Below are 21,222 nucleotides of genomic sequence, written 5' to 3' on the forward strand. Positions count from 1 at the left end.
TGCAAAAATGCTGTAAACTGAGGAATGCTGACTCCGCGCCTTGTGACGCTGCCGCGTGACTGTGGTCAGGTGCTGCGTCGGCGTTCTTCATAGGAATCCGCAGCGTAACAAGCTTGTGTACATGGATATCCGTGTTTTGTTATCGGCGGAGTAATCGTTGAACACATATTTAAAAAAAAAACCACTGCTGAACGTAATATATCCTCGTCCTTTTTGAAAGTCGGTTAAAAAAACTTAACAACGAACTTCTTTAAAGAAGGAGGGGCACTTTTATATATCAAATGAAAGGGCTTGAAAAGTTGAACCTTTTATTGTATGACGAAAAATCTCTAAACCATGGGAGAAAAAAGTTAACGTAGAAGGTAAGAAAAAATCACAAAAAGCACCCTGTATTATTGCATCAATTTATATTGTTACTGGTAAGGAATCGTTTCTGGAAAGTAAGTTGACGACCCCTGTGGCTCAGTGGTGAGCGCGTTGGTAGCTCAAGCCGGGGGTCGCGGGTTCGAATCCCGCCGACGGAACAAAAAGTTTTCAATGTTCCCGGGTCTGGATGTGTACCTATTAAATATGTGTATGATATAATAAAATTCTGAAATATATGTATGGTATAAAAGTATTAAATATATTTCCGTTGTCTGGTACCTGTAACACAAGTCCTTTAGGTACTTAGCACGGGGCCAGACCGACGTGGTGTGAAGCGTCCATAAAAAAAAAACCTATATTATGGCATACTTGAGGAAAGTGTTCTATTTTAGTATATCTATACTATACTAATATTATAAATGCGAAAGTATCTCTGTCTGTCTGTCTCGCTTTCACGCCAAAACTACCGAACCGATTGTAATGAAATTTTGTATACAGATAGTCTAAATCCTGAGAAAGTACATAGGCTACTTTTTTTTACTGGAAAAAAGGGTTGTAAGGGGGTGAAAATACGAAAATTTTGCTCAAATTAAGTTAGTTCCAAAAATTCATACTAGATGACGCCGTGCGTCTCTTACATTGCGCTAACGCTTGCCCAACATCTTTCTATAAGAGGTGGTATCATCGTACATTTGTTTTTTTTCGATTTTTTCGATTGTTATTTGTTTTTTACGTTATTTAATAAGTCAGTACTTTATATTATATACAGTGACGTAACCTTAAACCTATCAATGATAAATAGTTTATGGTTAAAGTTGTGTAATTGTGGGGCTAAATAAGCTTTAAAATTTGGTATAAAATATAAAGTTTAATTTAAAAAAATGAAATATTATGTGCACACTGCACAGCTGTTTTGATTTAAGGGGTACCAGGGTTTTTTTTATAAAAGCTTTTGACACCAATTTTGTTGACATCGCGCGCTATAAACTGAAGTCCACGCGGACGAAGTCGCGGGCAACAGCTAGTTGTTTAATATTTTTAAGAAATGTATAGAAAAATAATAAAACCTTAAAAATCTAACTTTTCCTAGATTTTACCGTATATAACAATATACGGTAAAATCGGTAATCTACGGTAAAACCTAAATTGTTTATAATAAGCTATATTATCGGCTAGTGCAATAATACAGGATGTTTTATTAAAAGAAATATATAAGTATCCTGTATTATTGCACCATTCGCAAGTGTTGGTAATTTTTAACAATATCTCCAAAAAATAAGCAAAGGTCTCAATTTTTAAAGCCTAACTTTTACTGCGAGAACCATGAACCCGGGACCTTAAACCCCTATTTTAAAAAATCCAAGGACTTTTTTAAGTCGAACCATATTGTGATAAAAACCTTTCACCGCGTGTTTCTTTCAAAATACTATACTTAGTCTGGCCATAAATACTGTCACTAGTAAAAATAAACAAAATATTACACTTGAATTTGGATTCTGTAATTTTTATATGTTTGTTTATTGTGTTTTCTCATTTTGGCGCCAATGTATTTTACAATATTTTGCGATATTGAAATGGAGTGGGGTGATCAAAAGAACCAAATCGCTGTGATTGCATCACACAAAGTAGGTATGGAGTCCAATGTCATTTTTAAAACTCTCCATACGCTTGGTATTAGTAAAATGTTTGTGTACCGGGCCATTAATAAGTACAATAAGACCTCCTCTGCTTGTGGCAGAAAAATATTTGGCCGTCGACGCAGTGTTCGTACGAAAAAGGTGGTTAAAGCAGTAAGGGAAAGAATTTGAAAAAAAAATCGGTTCGAAAGTAAAAAATTTATCTCACGAGATAAAGATAGAACCATGTCATGTATTTTAAATGATGACTAAGGACTTTCAGCCTACAAGAGACGTAGTGGGTATTTCCTAACTGATAATTTAAAAAAGAAAGGATGGTAAAATTTAAACAACTACTGAAGCGGTACGCAAAGGGAGGTCACAAAAATGTTTGTTTACAGATGAGATTTTTTTTACAATTAAGCAATATTTTAACAAACAAAATGGTTTTATTTATGCTTAAAGTTCTAAGGTTCAACATCAAGTTCAATAATCAAGAATGGTCCTACCAACAAGGCTCGGTGCTGGGTCATAAAGCTCGGTCGGTTTGGTCTTGGTTGGAAACGAACGTTTCGGACTTCATCAGAGCTAAAGACTGGCGTCGTCTAGTCCCGGATCTTAATCCACCGGATTATGATTTTTGGTCGGTTTTAGAGAGTATGGCTTGCTGTAAATGCCGTGATAATTTGGAGTCACTAAAACAATCCAAACGATTGGCAGTGAAGAATTTTCCCATGGAAAGGGTCCGTGTTTCTAATGATAACTGGCCACAATGTCGACGGGTTAAAGGACGTTATTGTAGCCAATGAAGGCCAATTTGAATAAGCTTTTAATATTTTAAATTGTTTTATATTTATGTATTAAACTAATACACTGTAAAAGTAATAAAATTTATTTGCAATAGAAAAAAAAATGTTTTTGTGTCAGTATTTATGGCAAGACTAGGTAGTTGATATCTATATTATAAACATTAGAGTAAAACTTCGAGCTCGATATTGTTTGTAGTTTTTTTTAAAGAGTGTCAAAGTTGGCCTTTATCCGGGTCATTAATTAGCATTTAAAATTAATTTTAAAGAAACTAATCAGGTAACATTAATTTTGTTTATACCAATTGAATAAGCACTTAATACCATACTTAAATAATATATATGTCGTAGGATGATTTGATAAATCCGTGTTTTCGCGAAATCCCTAGAATTTTCGCGAAAATTCGATTTATCAAATCATCCTACGACATCGTAGGATGATTTGATAAATCGAATTTTCGCGAAAATTCTAGGGATTTCGCGAAAACACGGATTTATCAAATCATCCTACGACATATACAAATAACTAGATGTTCCGCGCTACTTCGCCCGCGTAATTTGGGAATGTCACGGAATCCGTACATTTTTCCGCAAAGAAAGAAACCTATGTCCTTTCACGTGGTCTATTCTTCATGTGTGCCAAATAACATAAAAGGGCGATTCCATTATCGCGGGTGCAACATTTTGACGCACTTAAAGCGTCCTACTGACAAAATAAAACATATTTATTAATAAATTATCTTTTGAAGGGATACATTTTAACTAGTTCAATCATAAATTGTAAATGTAAACTAAAATTTAATCTAAGAAAAGCCACAAAACATGTTTGAAATACTATCGCGAGTGCAACCAAATTGGTCCTCTATTAAGAACTCGGACGAGTTCATTTGAGAATATTGCTAATTGTGGAACTTTTAGTAATTTATTAACCCATATTTCAAAAGTGTAAAAGACAAAGTAATTAGTACTAGGAATTATTAACAATTTTCACGATCGCGGGTGCAACATCAGGATGTCGCGGGCGCAACGAGTCTAAAGAAATTGAATTTATTCATAAGTCTGCGACTAATTTCTACATTTTTGATATGCAATACATAATATTATTAGTAAATTGTAATAATACTATTTAAAATTTTATTATTTTTTAATTATCAGTCATTTATCGATCTGAGAAAAGAAATCATCTAAATCACTATAAACAATTAAATAATGTAACTTAAGCAAACCTTTTTTGATGTATTGTTATAAAACCGAACACCTTTAATTCAAAATTAATATTTATAATTTAAAATAATAGGGGAGAATTATAAGTAAAAATTTTTTTTTTCAAAGAAAATTATTAAATATTTATAATTTTTCCTGTCATTTGTAGCATTTCTTCTAAAATATTTAAAAATAAAAGAATATAAATCATCATTTTTAAACATCTGTTAGTAGTTAGTAATACATGAAATATTTCGGAAAATATAAAACACGACGTGACTCCATTCAAATTTTTATAAATCTTGTAATTACTTGTAAAGTATTAATAACAAATATAATCTAACGTTATTGCTTACCTTAATAATATGAAATAAGACGAAAATCACTACAATAGTCAAAAAATAATTTGTTGCATTTCCAATTGTACTGCTTCGATCGCGGGCGCAACCACTTGAAAGGTTCTGTTTTTTTATTAAAAATAATAAAATAGTTTGTTCCAATGATTAATTCTAATTTCCCTCACATTTCTCCTTACTTTCGCAAAGTTTTAAATTATTAACAACATATTTTAGCGAGAAAACTAAACTTTTGTACCTTTTTTATCGCGGGTGCAACCATAGCAATTTTCCTTTAATAATGTTTGAAAACAATTTCAAAATTGTTGCTTTTTTTGCACCGAAATAGAAACTTATGTTATGCAGTCAATATTATGTAATGAAATTCAACTTCGAGATAGTGATTTAGAGTTAAAATGATCATTCATCATCATGTGTGGCATAAGCAGTTTTTCTCGCGCTGTTAGATGATATCACTTCAAAATGCTCTAAATCATTCAAATTACAATTTTTACTCATAAAAGTTCTTTCGCTAGTAAATATACATCTTTTTATTTATAATTCAATAAAAAAATATAACAAATACTATACTTTAAAAATTCGTGTTGAGGGTCGTCTTTAGCGGAATAGCCTAAAAATTGCTCCAGTAGCTTCTTAAGATAATAAGAAATTTTAAATAATTTCCTCCGTTTTTTCCCCATTTTCCTCTATATCTTCGCTCCTATTAGGCATAGCGTGATAAAATATAGTCCATAGCCTTCCCCGATAAATGGGCTATCTAACACTGAAATAATTTTTCAAATCGGACCAGTAGTTCCTGCGATTAGCGCGTTCAAATAAGTCGAATCAAATAATTTACCCCGTTTTTTCTACATTCTCTATTTCTTCGCTCCTATTTGGTCCAGTCAACTTAGGCTTAAATTAGGTATGAATGCTAAACGTTGTCTCAAAACCTACATATGGTAGGGTAGGGTGTGCGCAACTATTAAATTTCAAGGTCAAAAAGTCACAGAAATCGGTTTTTCGCACTTTTTTTGTAAATATTTCATTTCTTATGGGTTTTAGCTATTTATATTTTTTACCATAATGTAGAATACAAAATTCTCTCCAACTTTTGTTCAAAAAAAAATTTTTTATATGGTGAACCGTTTCCGATAAAGAGGGCGGAGAGCGCGCGGTCAAAAGTATCACTTCAGGTTAACCAGTGCCTCCGGTCGAAAACGCGCCATATTCAATGTGTCGTGACACCGGTGTCCTATCCTTTAATGTCGTGATGTATGGCATATTTCATCAATAAATTGGCTCTCAAATTTTTTCTTTCTCTCACGGTAGTCAAATGGCAGCCATTTTAGTTTTTATCGTGCTTTCACATTAAATGTGTGAAAGCCACACAAGTCCACTTTTTAAGTGTTAGAGCCATGCTTCAGCACGAATGGGCCGGCTTGACCGGAGAAATATCACGTTCTCACAGAAAACTGGCGTGAAACAGCGCTTGCGCTGTGTTTCGCCGAGTGAGTGAGTTTACCGGAGGCCCAATCCCCTACCCTATTCCCTTCCCTATTCCCTTCCCATTCCTACCCTCCCCTATTACCCTATTTCCTCTTAAAAGGCCGGCAACGCACCTGCAGCTCTTCTGATGCTGCGAGTGTCCATGGGCGACGGAAGTTGCTTTCCATCAGGTGACCCGTTTGCTCGTTTGCCCCCTTATTTCATAAAAAAAAAATGTGACCAATACTTCTCATGTAAATATCCTATCAATAAAAAAGGTCTTATTTAATAGCTAAACTTATGGACTACGCTTACACAGGCAACGCAGGCAGGCTTACGTTATGAATTTCGTGAATTAAGCATAGAAAAACCAAAATTTAAGGAAAAAATGTTGTGTATTTTTTAACTAATGGCTTAGTAGGTTTTGAGACAGCATTTAGGGTGCCAATATACACATATTTACAGACTTACAGCTGGGTATCTCAAATTCCGAGGTGAACTTACTATATTAATTGGACTATATTAGTCTTAGCGTGATTAAATATAGCCTATAGCCTTTCTCGATAAATGCGCTATCTAACACTAAAATAATTTTTCAAATCGGACCAGTAGTTTCTGAGATTAGCGCGTTCAAATAAGCCTTTTCAAATAATTTCCCCCGTTTTTCTCACACTTTCCTCTATTTCTTCGCTCCTATTAGTTTTACCGTGATAAAATATAGCTTATAGCCTTCCTGGATAAATGGACTATCTATCACTGAAAGATATTTTCAAATCGGACCAGCATTTCCTGAGATTAGCGCGTTCAAACAAACAAACAAACAAACTTTTCCGCTTTATAATATTAGTATAGATAATAAATAATATAAATCAAACAAGAGACCTTTAGTGACAACCCTAGCAAAAAATCCGAATATAAATTGAATTGGATATAACGTCTGATACAGATGTTATTAGATTTGATTTTTAATAATATTGATAAAGGATTACTCACACTATCGTGCCATGCTTAAAACTTTTTCTAATTCGTTCTAATTGCGAAATTAAAAATGAAAAACTAAAATTCATAAATAAAAATAATAAATTCCCTACTTGATCACAGTAGGTTAACCAAATTTGGAGAAAACGTTTAGTATTAATATTAAGTGCTTATTAAATTGGTATAAACAAAATCAATGTTACTGGATTAGTTTTTTTATTATTTTTTATGCAAATTTATGACCCGGATAAAGGCCAATTTTGACACTCTTTAAAAAAACTACAAAGAATATCGATGTCGTAGTTTTACTCTAATGTTTATACAGGGTGCAATTTAACCTTCCTGCCAAATTTGGATATATTGATCCTTGTTAAAAGTAAAATAAAAATTATATGTATTTCTTCTTTTATAATCACTCAGTACTAAAATTTTGAGAAATAGCCTCCGAAAGTTATCCTACCAAACACCACAAAATATGGACACATGCGCGACGGGCTTAGGACCGTCAAAATGTAAAGGACGTAGACAGGTATATTTAGAATAAAATTGATTGATACACATTAAAAGAATGAAAAATTACAACTTTTTAATTACGAACAATAAGCACTTTAGAAAATAATAAATCTAAACCACATCCTTTGCATTTAGGCGTATTTAGAAAATTCAATCAACTTATGTACACAGTACAAGTAATTAAAAATCAAAACCACCCACCTCTAAATCTTATTTACTTCCATCTTGTCTACATTTAACATAGTTGAAACTGCAATCAGCTATTACGAAGACGAGGAAGGCTTTCTTGCTCGTACAGTCTCTGGATTCCGCGTAAACTTTCGCCACTCAAAATGTAGCACCTCCACTGTATAGCTATTAACTATAGTATTTTGAAAGAAAAACGCGGTGAAACAAAATTGAGGTTTTTATCACATTATGCGATCTTAAAGCTCTTCAAATTACCTTTAAAATGGGCCATAAATGAACCCGATAACTTAATGTTCCAGAGCTATTGTGATAAAACGAATATATTATTTCGAAAAAAAAAATTGTGGCAAAGATTTGGGATGCAAATATTGTAGGAAAACCTGTCAAATGTCAATAGGTATATTTATACTAATATAAATGAAAAAGTGTTTTTGTCTATCTGGTAACTCTTAGCACCCAAACAGTTCAACCGATTTTGCTGAAATTTTGTATGAAAATACTTAGAGACTCGGGACTGGACAAATTATACTTTTTATCTCGGTAAAATGTTCGGTTCCAGCGCGATTGCAGCTGTCATCTAGTTCTTACTAAATACATGTTAATCTTTTCAAGTCTTTCAATATTGAGAAAGTAAACGGAACGGTAAAAGTCTAATCGACAAGAGATGGATTTTATAATAATAATAATAATAATAATATCTATGGACGCTACACACCACGTCAGTCTGGCCCCGTGCTAAGTACCTAAAGGACTTGTGTTACAGGTACCAGACAACGGAAATATATTTAATACTTTTATACCATACATATATTTAAATTTTTTATTAAATGATACACATATTTAATAGGTACACATCCAGACCCGGGAACATTGAAAACTTTTTGTTCCGTCGGCGGGATTCGAACCCGCGACCCCCGGCTTGAGCTACCAACGCGCTCACCACTGAGCCACAGAGGTCGTCAAATTATTATGTTATGTGCGTCTATTAAATATTTCAGTCCAACAGTTTTATATTTTTCGTCAATTTTTTGCACAGACGGTAGTTTGAAATCGTTGTTTGAAAATTTTGGACCAAATAATAAAATGTTTGAAATATAGATATTAATAAAATTTATCTTAACTATAAAAAAATAATCGAACTCAGTAAAGCTGATAAAAAACTTAAAATAAAAACTTAAAGCTTATTATTCAGACAAGAGGTAGTTTTCAGGAATAAAAATTTCGAAAAAAACGAAATAACATTTTTTACAGAGATTGAGTAGAGCAGTACTTTTAGAGGTTTATATTTCACTCTTATCCAAAAATTATATCATAATTATTAAACAAACTGTTTATGTAATGTAAATATGCGATTTTAAATCTCTGAAATACAAAAAATGTTTTTATCACGATCAAAAAGATGGTTGCTAAAAGGGTTAAAATAATTAATAATATAATCACAAATCGTGAATAAAATCCTTAAAAACATTTATTTTATCAAATTAAACACAATTATTAGTTAAGCCAAAATGGTTAAATGTGCATTTTTTCTATTTTTAACAAAAGGGGTGGATTTCACCCCTAAAAAAAAAAACGCATTACGAGCGTATGTCACTTTTAAAGTTGGGGGTTTATCGTACTTAATCCCAAATTTTCATCCAAATCGATGGAGTTCCAACGAAATCGGCGGTTGCACTTGATTTTTGCCTTCATTTACTGTACTAATTTGGCCCTCTGCATATCAATTTTAGAAGATTTATGGTATAGTTTATATATGTTTTCTGAGACTTACTTTGATATTATTAACATTAAATAAATAAAATATAATAAAGTGCATGGTTTTTGCTACTGTCCTAAGATAAATACTTTTTTTTTCTAACATAATCTATATGGACACATGGGACGGTACTAAAAGCAGATGAATTTGTACGATTTAACTACAAAATTATTTGTGAATTATCCACTGCGTATTACCAAGGGCGTTGTCTGCGCAAAGTGCATCCTGCAATTCAGCGACTGCGCTTTCCGCATTTATTGATGTACTTTCAGAGCCTGGGTGGCGTCCTAGGAATTATTGATTTACATCGAATGCCAAAGGTTACGGTTCCTTGTGAACTAAAATGACTTATTAATTATTATTGACACTTAAATTGGGTTTCCTATTATCTGATTTATTCAATTTTATAAAAGTATTTAAAAATTGCAAAGAATATAAGAACATGCTTCTGCTCCAAACGGCAGAGTTGTAAATCTTTAGCCCTTTTACTAGCTCGCGAAAATTGAAAGCCCCACATAGGAACTAAGCTTTTCACATACTTCAAAACAAATTGAAAAAGGCAAGGGACACACTTGTTGCACGTTCAGGGTTTGTGCGAACTCATTTTGGCTCACAAGCGCCATCTGGATCTATTCTTTACTGTGCGTTAATAATTTTATATTGAAAGAAAAGGCTAAATTATAACTTCTTTTACCAAAAACATTATTTAAATGTGTGCATTAGAGACATTAAGTACTTATATGGATTATTCAATTGCTGCCTGAGAATTGTCGTTGTTAAGAAATTATTGTTACGTGCTAGGGTTCGAAGGAATTAGAGAGAAAGACCTGCTGACTCTCTTGAAGACTTTATTAACACTGCACTAAACACTAGGTCTCAAACACTAAGCACTAAGTCCAAAACACTAAGCACTATCACTGTCCTAGATCGTTGCCGAGTCGTAAGTTCACTGATTCACTCACTATTGATCACTTGTTTTTACTCCGAAGATCGCTTGATGATAGTTCGATTCGAACTGACTCGCCGGGCCTGCCTGCGGCTTTTTATATGGCGAGACGAATTCCAGAAAGTTCCCGATTCACGTAAACAAGTAAACAACCGTGGGAACTTTGTAGGAGGCTCGAGCATGTACCACAATAAAACTGCCGTCCTTACGATAAGTGCAGTGAGTTGAATTTTTTGGCTAATTTAATTTATACCTTATGGACTCAGTCATAAGGTTTAAATTAAAACACGTAAACAAACATTGGACCTTTCTAGAAGGTTCGAGTATGTACTTGCGCACCTCATGCCATCTAGTATTGAGTAGGGGATTTATGTTGCCTGTGCTCCCTCGGTAAGTTTCGCTGGTTTGTCGCTAAATGGCACCACGTGTCCGTATACCATGTACCGTAACACTACTCCCCTCTTAGAGATGCTCGTCCCGAGCATCATTGTTACTGCCATGGTAACGCGCCAGACGGTCTATGTGTACCACTTTGAATGTCCCTCTTGGTTGCCTTTGAATTCTGTAAGTCACATCATTCAATCGGGTAACCACTTTGTATGGGCCGTCCCACTTGGTCTGCAACTTTGGAGATTTGCCTTTTCGGCGAGTTGGGTTATGCAGCCACACCAGTGACCCTTCTTCGAAGCCGCTCGTGTTCGATTTCCGATCGTATCTGGTCTTCATGTTCTCACTTGACTGTAACCCATTTTCCCGAACCATGGCGTGTATATAGCGCATCTTTTCCCTTAAATCGCAGACATAGTCTTGTACGGTCTTCGGTTCCTCCGGTGACCCTCCTGTCAAGAGGTCTACTGGTACTCGCAGTTCTCTACCGTAATTGACATACGCCGGGGTAGCTTTTATGCTCTCATGCTCGGCGGTACGGTACGACAGAAGGAAGAGCGGTATATACTTGTCCCAGTCCTTTTGTTTGTCATCTACCAATTTCGCCAAATGCTTCTCTGACAAAGGGTCTGGTTAAATCTCTCAACCATTCCATCAGACTGTGGATGGTACGCTGTGGTCCTCGTCTTATGCATTCCCAAAATTCTGCACTCTTCCTGGAAGACCTGCGATTGGAATTTCCTGCCCTGATCAGAATGGATTTCCAGAGGCACACCAAACCGAGATATCACTTCTTCGACTAATTTAGAAGCTACTGTTGTAGCTTCTTGGTTTGGTATGGCGAACACTTCGGGCCATTTGGTGAAGTAATCCATGACGACCATAAAATACTTGTTTCCCGATTCCGTCACGGGAAATGGCCCAGCTACGTCAACTGCAATTCGTTCCCACGGTGCGCCAACTTTATACAACCGAAGGTTCCCACGGCTCCGGGTCTGTGGTCCCTTCACTGCAGCGCAAGTAGTGCATTTACGGCACCAATCCTGTACATCATCTCGACAATGCAACCAGTAGAATCGTTCTCGCACTTTTGTTAACGTCCTCTTAACACCTAAATGACCTCCTGATACGCCATCGTGTATTTCACGGAGAACATCCGGTACTCTCGTTCTTGGGACAACTATCTGAAGATGGAACTCTCTGCCGTTAGTCTTCTCCCATTTCCGGTAAAGTATTCCGTTTTGAAGAATCAGACTGTCCCATTGCGCCCAGTACGCCTTAGTGACAGCGCCAGTGGGTGCAACATCACTCCAGATTGGCTTTACGTCACCCCGTTTCTTCCATGTGATGATGTGTCGAAGGTCGTCATCTCTTTCTTGAGCCTCTCTCATAGCATCATTCTCCCATGGACCCAAAGGACTTGTTTTCGTTAACTTTAATGTTACTTCATTAGATTCCTGCTTAACACAATGTTTGCAGTCTTCTGAACACGGCCTTCGTGAGAGTGCGTCGGCATTCCCATGCGACTTTCCGCTGCGGTGTTCGGTCTTGAAGTCATACTCCTGGAGCTGTTCAATCCATCGAGCTACTTGACCTTCCGGGTTCTTGAACTGTAGTAGCCACTTCAACGCTGCGTGATCAGTTCGCAGTAAAAACTGTCTGCCAATGAGATACTTGCTGAAATGTTGTTGCGTCTTTACGACAGCCAAGAGTTCTCTTCTTGTCACACAGTAGTTTCTCTCTGGCTTAGATAAAGATTTGCTGAAATATGCAATTACAACTTCTCTTTCACCCTGTTTTTGAGATAACACCCCTCCAATGGCCGTGTTGCTTGCGTCCGTGTCGACTATAAACTGACCTTCAGGTTGTGGATACCCCAGGATTGGTGTATCACACAGATGTTTCTTCAGTTTCGGAAAGAAAAGAATCTTCAGAAGTCTCGTCCCAAATAAACTGTCGTTTATCCTCTGTCAGCCGATGCAATGGCTTGGCTAACTCTGAGAATCCCTTAACAAAACGCCTGTAGTAGGAGCATAGGCCGAGAAATGCTCGCACTTCGGTTTTGTTCTTAGGTGTTGGTCAATTTTGAACTGCTTCCAGTTTCTCCGGGTCCATCTGGATTCCATCACTGGAGATAACGTGGCCGAGATAGTTGACCTTACTCCTGAATAAACGACACTTTTTCGGATTCAACTTTAACTTGGCCCCCTCTATTTTGGCGAAAACTCGTTCTAAGTTTTGCAAATGGTCCTCGAAGTCACGGCCGACAATGATGACGTCATCTAAGTAGACCAAGCAAGCCTCTCCAACTAGGCCTGCCTCCTCCATGAGTCGCTCAAATATGGCAGGTGCGTTGCACAATCCAAAGGGCATGACGTTAAACTGCCATAAACCTTTACCGGTGGAAAAAGCTGTTTTCTCTTTGTCTTTTGGATGAATTTCCACATGCCAGTATCCAGATTTCAGGTCCAGGGTCGAGAACCATTTCATTCCACTCAAGGTATCCAGAGTGTCGTCGATTCGAGGTAATGGATAGCTGTCCTTCTTGGTGACATCATTGAGACGTCTGTAGTCCACACAAAATCTTGTGCTGCCATCTTTCTTCTTCACTAATACAACCGGTGAGCACCACGGACTCGCAGACGGTTCAATAATCTTATGTCTTCTCATGTCCTCCAAAAGGCCTTCAACTTCTTTTTCCTTTGCAATGGGTATCCGTCTTGCTCGTTGACAAATTGGGTTCTCGCTTCCGGTATCTATCCTGTGCTGGACCATCGACGTTCTTCCAAGGTCGCCTTCCTGACTGGAGAAGATATTCGCGTGGCGTTGTAAAAACTTCTTAGCTTTCATGCTCTGCGAATAAGTCAGATTACTCTTGCAGTCATCGAGTAGCTCAGTCACTATTCCATAGTTGCTGGTGTTTGCTGAGTCTGAGCCTGTGATCGAACTACACTTTCTCATCCAGACAACTTCCTCGCACTTTCCAATGACGTCACCTTTGTTCAAGCAGATCTCGCGATCACCAAGATTCAAAACCCTGACCACAGCGTTACTGCTTCCACTAACAAGGGTTCTCGCCGTCATCAGTTTTTGCGCTGATGTCTTGGTAGGTGTGTCTTCGATCAACACGCATCTATTTAACTTCTTCTTTCCAGCTGGCGGTAGTTTCACCAGCACTTTAGCTTCCGCTCGTCCAGGTATAATGACTTCGTTTACACATGCGACTTTCCCACAGGCGCCTCCAAGGATGAAAATTTCTTCTTCACCACACTTGAAAACTCCGTCAGCGACATTAATTCTGCAGTTATGCTTCTTCATGAAATCCAAACCCAAGATGCTATCCTCCATAATCTCAGCCACGATAACGTCATGAGGGTATGAGGATCCCCCTACATTAATCGTAACTGACATTTCTCCCAGGACTCGCAGACGGTTCAATAATCTTATGTCTTCTCATGTCCTCCAAAAGGCCTTCAACTTCTTTTTTCTTTGCAATGGGTATCCGTCTCGCTCGTTGACAAATTGGGTTCTCGCTTCCGGTATCTATCCTGTGCTGAACCATCGACGTTCTTCCAAGGTCGCCTTCCTGACTGGAGAAGATATTCGCGTGGCGTTGTAAAAACTTCTTAGCTTTCATGCTCTGCGAATAAGTCAGATTACTCTTGCAGTCATCGAGTAGCTCAGTCACTATTCCATAGTTGCTGGTGTTTGCTGAGTCTGAGCCTGTGATCGAACTACACTTTCTCATCCAGACAACTTCCTCGCACTTTCCAATGACGTCACCTTTGTTCAAGCAGATCTCGCGATCACCAAGATTCAAAACCCTGACCACAACGTTACTGCTTCCACTAACAAGGGTTCTCGCCGTCATCAGTTTTTGCGCTGATGTCTTGGTAGGTGTGTCTTCGATCAACACGCATCTATTTAACTTCTTCTTTCCAGCTGGCGGTAGTTTCACCAGCACTTTAGCTTCCGCTCGTCCAGGTATAATGACTTCGTTTACACATGCGACTTTCCCACAGGCGCCTCCAAGGATGAAAATTTCTTCTTCACCACACTTGAAAACTCCGTCAGCGACATTAATTCTGCAGTTATGCTTCTTCATGAAATCCAAACCCAAGATGCAATCATCCATAATCTCAGCCACGATCACGTCATGAGGGTATGAGGATCCCCCTACATTAATCGTAACTGACATTTCTCCCAGGACGGGTATTGACTGACCGGAGGCAGTAAGGAGCCGACAGTTAATAATTCTCCTCTTGTGTCTTCTTGCGGCTTTTACCAGATTTGGGTTCACTATCGTTCTAGAGGCTCCTGTGTCTAGAGTCATTTTGCAATCCGTCCTGTTAATAGTCCCCTGAATCACTATTCCCGCTGCATGCTTGGGAGATAACAGTTATCGGGGCTTCCTCCGCGTCAGCCAGTACTCGCCCCTTAGTCCTGGCTTTTATTCGATCTCGGACAGGGGACGAAGCCCCTTGCTTCTTCAGCTCCTCCATTTGTTCCTCGAGCCTCCTCATTCTTGCCATCTGGGTCTCCTTCTGCGGGCAGTTGAGCTGAATATGGCCCCTCTCGCCGCACTTGTAGCACATGGCTCCAGAACTTCTCTTCGTAGGAGCCTTAATCTCCTTCTGTGGGCAGTTGAGCTGAAGATGGCCCCTCTCGCCGCACTTGTAGCACATGGCTCCAAAACTTTTCTTTATTAATAAGCCTTAACCTCCTTGACTTCTTCAGAGACCTCGCGGATCTTATAGGTCTACCGTATGTCACGCCGAACAGCCTCGACCTCCAAAGCGTGCGCCAATGCTTCCTTAAGCGAGGTGTGGTGACGTAGCCTCACTGCAGCTCTGACCTCCGGGTCCTTGATCCCGTCGACAAATGCTTGCACAATATTCGTGTCGACCATCTTGGAATTGGCTCCTGGGTTTGCCTTCTTGACCAGTTTCTCCTGAGCGTTGGACTCTGTCACGGTGTTGGGCACGAAACACGGGCTCCAGGTGTCGCTCCCCGTATCTGGATTCAAGTGCCTCCATCAGGTCTTTAAACCCATTTCCTGTATGCGCTTCTAGGACCGACAAAGCTTGCCCTCTGAGCGCAACAGTGAGAGCGGTCAGGCATTGTTCATCATTCCATCTGTTGGCGGAAGCAACAGTCTGGAATTGCTGACGAGAAGCATTCCAAGAAGTAGTGCCGTCGTATGGTGGCACTTTTACCTTTGGCCCATGTGCCACTCCAGAATTTCCACTACACGTCGCGACTGATGTGGTTTCCAGGCGCACTACTTTCTTCTGTAGTTCGGTGATGTTGGTTTTCACATTTTCCATATCCAATCCTAGCCCGGTAACTCGTTCGTCCTTTTCTTCTTTACGAAGCGTAGTCACCGTGTCACTGACATCCTTTATAGATAGAAGCGCTTTCTCTTGGGGGTCCTTTTGTTGCTCTTGAGACTCCTGCAAAGCGCCGAGCTTGCGGTCTTGTGCCTCCATCATTGCAGACGATAAGCTAGATAAGCAGGTAGGGCCCAGTGGGCGGGGCCAGTGGGCGTGGCCTGAGTGGGCGTGGCCTGGTGGGCGGAGCCAGTGGGCGTGACCATGTCCAAAGTGGGCGGGGCCTGAGGGGCGTGGTCAGTGGGCGGGTGCGTGGTCAGTGGGCGGGGCCAGCGGGTGGGGCTTGTCCCGCAGTGGGCGGAGCTTGGTCCTCAGTGGGTGTGGCCTCCGCAACCCGTTGCGCCCTTGTCCTGATACTTCCCTCGAAGTCCTCTCTCGGAGTCAATGGTACTGCGCCCTTGTCCTCACACTCTCCTTGAACTCCTCTCTCGGAGTCAATGGCAGCAGCTCGCTGCGCCCTTGTCCTGACACTTCCCTTGAAGTCCTCTCTCGGAGTCAATGACATCTCCAAATCCTCTCTTCCGACACCAGTTGTTACGTGCTAGGTTCGAAGGAATTGGAGAGAAAGACCTGCTGACTCTCTTGAAGACTTTATTAACACTGCACTAAACACTAGGTCTCAAACACTAAGCACTAAGTCCAAAACACTAAGCACTATCACTGTCCTAGGTCGTTGCCGAGTCGTAAGTTCACTGATTCACTCACTATTGATCACTTGTTTTCACTCCGAAGATCGCTTGATGATAGTTCGATTCGAACTGACTCGCCGGGCCTGCCTGCGGCTTTTTATATGGCGAGACGAATTCCAGAAAGTTCCCGATTCACGTAAACAAGTAAACAACCGTGGGAACTTTGTAGGAGGCTCGAGCATGTACCACAATAAAACTGCCGTCCTTACGATAAGTGCAGTGAGTTGAATTTTTTGGCAAATTTAATTTAGACCTTATGGACTCAGTCATAAGGTTTAAATTAAAACACGTAAACAAACATTGGACCTTTCTAGAAGGTTCGAGTATGTACTTGCGCACCTCATGCCATCTAGTATTGAGTAGGGGATTTATGTTGCCTGTGCTCCCTCGGTAACATTATATTACATCCAACATCTTTGTACTCATCTAATTAATAATTCTGAGTAACAGTTTGTTTTAAATTTATTTACTTTCAGGTAGGCAGTGGATGTATCAAACATGCACAGAATTTGGTTTTTATCAAACATCATCAGGTGAAACGGAGGTCTTCGGAAATCATTTTGATGTAGACTTCTTCATACAACAATGTCAAGATATTTTTGGAAAAAAGTAAGTTAGTAAAAATTTTATTACACCCTGCAAATGTACTATTTTACTTGTTGGATTGTTATTTATTTTCCTGTACATAAAAAGTTATTTAATCTTTATCTTTGTTCTCGTTTCCGGTTGAAGGGCGTTGGCTACTATAATAGGTCACAGGTCATCTAGGACTTCCTTTGTCTGATATCTCAGAACCTAGGACTTAATAAGCTAGCTGTATCGATTATTGCGCGCGCAGTGGTAATTTCTGGACCTATGCCTCAAATTATAAATAGGAGCAGCTTCTAGGACTCTCCTTCATTCGAATTGTCGAGCTCCCGCCAAGCGGATGTCTCAAGCCCGCTGCCTGGTTCATAGATTTTTTCGTGGGTAGATTTCAAGATTTCTTTTTAAAAACTGGAAAAATTGTCAATTACCAAACCCGTATTAGTGTAAAGATAGTGTTAAACTCTTCGAAATAAAACAGGACCATTTTGGTAAGCATTAGGATAAGTTTTATTGTTTTATTCTACTGCTAAGTATATTACTTTTTTTTCCACAATAAAATTATTGTATAAATTATCAATTTTAGACATGGTGCAAGCGAGGTAATTATATACTATATATAGGTTTTAAAACAAAATTTTATATAATATTATATTTGTAAATCAAATTTTATGTGCATTTCTTACCTGGCAATGCGATGTTTAACTATCAGTTTTCTTTTATTTTGCGATCGTTTTGTAATAATTATAACTTAAGTGTGTTTACGAGAAAACGAAATCTTATGGAAAATATTGTCCAGCTTTTTGATCTCTTAGACAATACTAGCTATTTGACCGAGCTTTGCTCGGTATTCGATAAAACACGAATAAAATTACATTTTCTAAAAATTATTCTTAGCTAGATCGATTTATCGCCCCCGAAACCCCCTATATACTAAATTTCATGAAAATCGTTGGATCCGATTCCGAGATTCCAATTATATATTTATATACAAGAATTGCTCGTTTAAAGATATAAGATAATATTTACTAGTGTGGGGAATGGGGATCCCGTTCCCTTTTGTTCTGAATCTGTATGCCTGCATGAATCTGTATGAACTTTTGTACCCACAAAATATTTCTTATTGTTACAGATTCAACCAGGAGTTTGTAAACAAGGCAGCGGACTGGACAAACAACTTTTATGGTGGGCTTAATATTCCTGCAGAAAGGATAGTCTACGTCCACGGATCAGTTGATCCTTGGCACGCGCTTGGAATTACTACAACAAAAAACAACAATGCACCGGCAATTTTTATTCCCGGTACTATTTTCCCTATTTTTATTGTAAACTTTAGATTAGATTTTTTTATAGATTAGAATAAAAAAAACCTAAAAAAAATTACATTGCGATGCGAGAAAATTTTAGATAAGAGTAGTATTGTTATTAACAAACATAATAATAAAAATGAAGTATGCGATAATAATATATTTTGTCACATTATACAAGATGTAACAAAACACAGCGGGAATACTTACGGTACAAACAAATGAAGCACATGAGTTATGAGTTATGACATAATGAAAAGCTGACGGTTTTCGACATGGGTAATTAGCAAACTAGGTAGTTTGCTTATTAAGCTGGGTACCTACTCAATTAGCAGTGTTGCATGTATTGTATCGACTTGCAAGTTCGTTGTGTAAGTGCAATTAAAGCCCAGACAAATTAGACACTTGAAAGTCAACCTAGATCAGAAAGGGTATTAAGTGACTACGTATGCTCGAGCCCACCAATACTCCAGAAAAAATAAACATTCGACCTATGAGAAATTCGCATGAAGCTGAATACAATAAGAAAAATATTTTAAGTAGGCGGAAACTTTGAATAATTTTTGTAGAGAATTGTATGACCTACAACTCTACGACGGCAACTTTTGAGGTTTTTTTTTAATGGCGTCATCTCTATACTCTGTACTCATTTATTACCGTATCTGATACCATTCATGCTACACCTTTAAGTGAGTACCCAGCTTACGTTTTGCTTCGTTTAAGCTTTACTTTTTGCGATTTTTTAAAATCGGAATTCATATTAATATCTAATATCTATATTATTATCTATTATTATACGTTTATTGGGTTAATGACGGATGCTTAGTGCTAACCATTTATTCTTACGTGTTCAATCCACGTCCGCTGTAATATAATACTTTCCATATTTTTTTATTCCAGGAACCGCGCATTGCGCAAATATGTATCCATCGAGCGAAAGGGATTCGGCGGCTTTGGTTGAAGCGAGAGTGGAGATACAACAGTACATCAGCTCATGGATTGATCTGCCGTAGTTATCTTCCAATCTAAACTAAACAATAGGAATTTTTTAAATTTAGGCTAGCTATAGTAACAAATTACGGCGCAGTTTAATCTTTTGTTTTCGTGTAAAATACTAAATGTGGGAATAATGATGTAGAGTCAACATCTAAGGATTTCGCTCTCGGGATCTCGACAATTCGTCTTGTTTTAGTTCAGTCTTGAAATTTGTATAATAACTTTATTTTTATTTATTGTCTCGAAGTCCTGTAGGTTTCCTGTCCCCAATCTAGCCCCACGTAAAATAATGAATTCCAAATTGTTGTGCTAAATTCCTTAAAAAAACAACAGTGGTTGATTTAAGATTTTCCTTCGTAACTCAAAGAAAACATATTATTGGTAATAAATGTTATTTTAGTAGATTATGATGAACTTAGCGTCGGTGTTTAATATTAAGTTAGTATAGCGTTCCAAATATATTTTCGGTGTTTTTAGTGTTTCTTCTACACATAGGCTATGAATTATCTCTTTACAAGTTACGACTGTTCTAGTTAGTAAGTAAGACTTCTGCTTTTCATTAGTTTTGTTCTCTGATTTCGATTTAAACATAAATAATGTTTTTCTTATAATTTTTGTTTGATTTATTTCCTTCATTTATTTTCTTTTCTTTTTTCGTCGGGTCGTTCAGTTGTAAAGACTGTTGGTGCGGATTGACATTAAGGTTACCACCTATGAGATTCGCAACTTGAGTATTGCAAATATTTGATCGTAATACTGTTGAAAAATGCAAGTAAAAAATTGTAACAGCAACTGCTGACAATGGCGGCGTCAGACAATATATTGTTACATTCATATGTTTGCAATTTATCGTTGATATTTTGAAATAGGAGACAAAGAAAGACAAGATATGTAATGACGCATGACAAATTAAGTCAACAAGATTATTTTATCACAATTAGTTTTCATGTGCGATAGATATCATAAATTACATCATTCATAATACACACTTCACTTAAACACGTCTGAACTAGTCCTACTTTAAAGTTAAATCTATAATAATAATTTAAATGACTTAATATAGAATCAGTTGCCCAAAGTCTGTAATGTGATCCAGTAAATGTTTGCCTCTAAATCTTTTAAGTTTTTGAATTGAGGTAGTTTTTACTATCAATAAAATATCTTATTAATAGTTTAAAATTGTAGCTATTTAGCTACATTTTGAAGTTTTTGTAAAATATCATAGGTGCACTGTGAAACGAAACGATAAAATATATAATTATTTAGCTTTGGTTAAAAATAAAAAGTATCTTAAAATATCTTATATTTTAAGGTATTTCAAAATTTTTACCTCATCCTTCGCCAAAACCTTAAATGGCAGTACATAGGCTACGAATTATTTTGTCACAGGGAAAAATTGTCACCGATTAATCTAAATAGATATTGAAGCAGATCACTTGTCGTTAGCCTTGTCCAGCTTTTAAGCTTTGTGGTAGTGAATAGTTACAAAATTTTTAAGTATCGACATGATATAATAACAATTACTGTATATATCATTGATATATTATCATAGATTTTATTATCAATGTAACCCAATAAACACCCAAACATCCAATTTTTATTGTAACCTTTCTTGTTGTACTACGATTGCAAGTGGCTATACTGAAGGCATTCCAATAAGTTCTTATTAAAG

At 37.6% G+C, this 21,222-nt stretch overlaps 1 protein-coding gene and 1 long non-coding RNA gene across 2 annotated transcripts in view; both read left to right on the plus strand.

The window, feature by feature from the left end:
• The window catches only part of LOC121739445 (putative serine protease K12H4.7), a 99,329-nt gene extending 79,168 nt beyond the window's left edge, over nt 1-20,161 (plus strand). Inside the window, exons 7-9 of the mRNA XM_042131929.1 lie at nt 17,139-17,271; nt 18,380-18,549; nt 19,455-20,161. Of these exons, the coding sequence (XP_041987863.1) occupies nt 17,139-17,271; nt 18,380-18,549; nt 19,455-19,567 (416 nt within the window). The 3' untranslated portion in view covers nt 19,568-20,161. The remainder of the gene's footprint in view (nt 1-17,138; nt 17,272-18,379; nt 18,550-19,454) is intronic.
• LOC121739446 lies at nt 354-9,994 on the plus strand. Its single transcript, XR_006037449.1, has 3 exons — nt 354-444; nt 2,276-2,280; nt 9,984-9,994. It is a non-coding gene; the product is annotated as an uncharacterized LOC121739446 (long non-coding RNA).
• Nucleotides 20,162-21,222: the final 1,061 nt, after the last annotated feature.

This window comes from Aricia agestis, chromosome Z (assembly GCF_905147365.1).
Source record: "Aricia agestis chromosome Z, ilAriAges1.1, whole genome shotgun sequence".
NCBI lineage: Eukaryota > Metazoa > Arthropoda > Insecta > Lepidoptera > Lycaenidae > Aricia > Aricia agestis.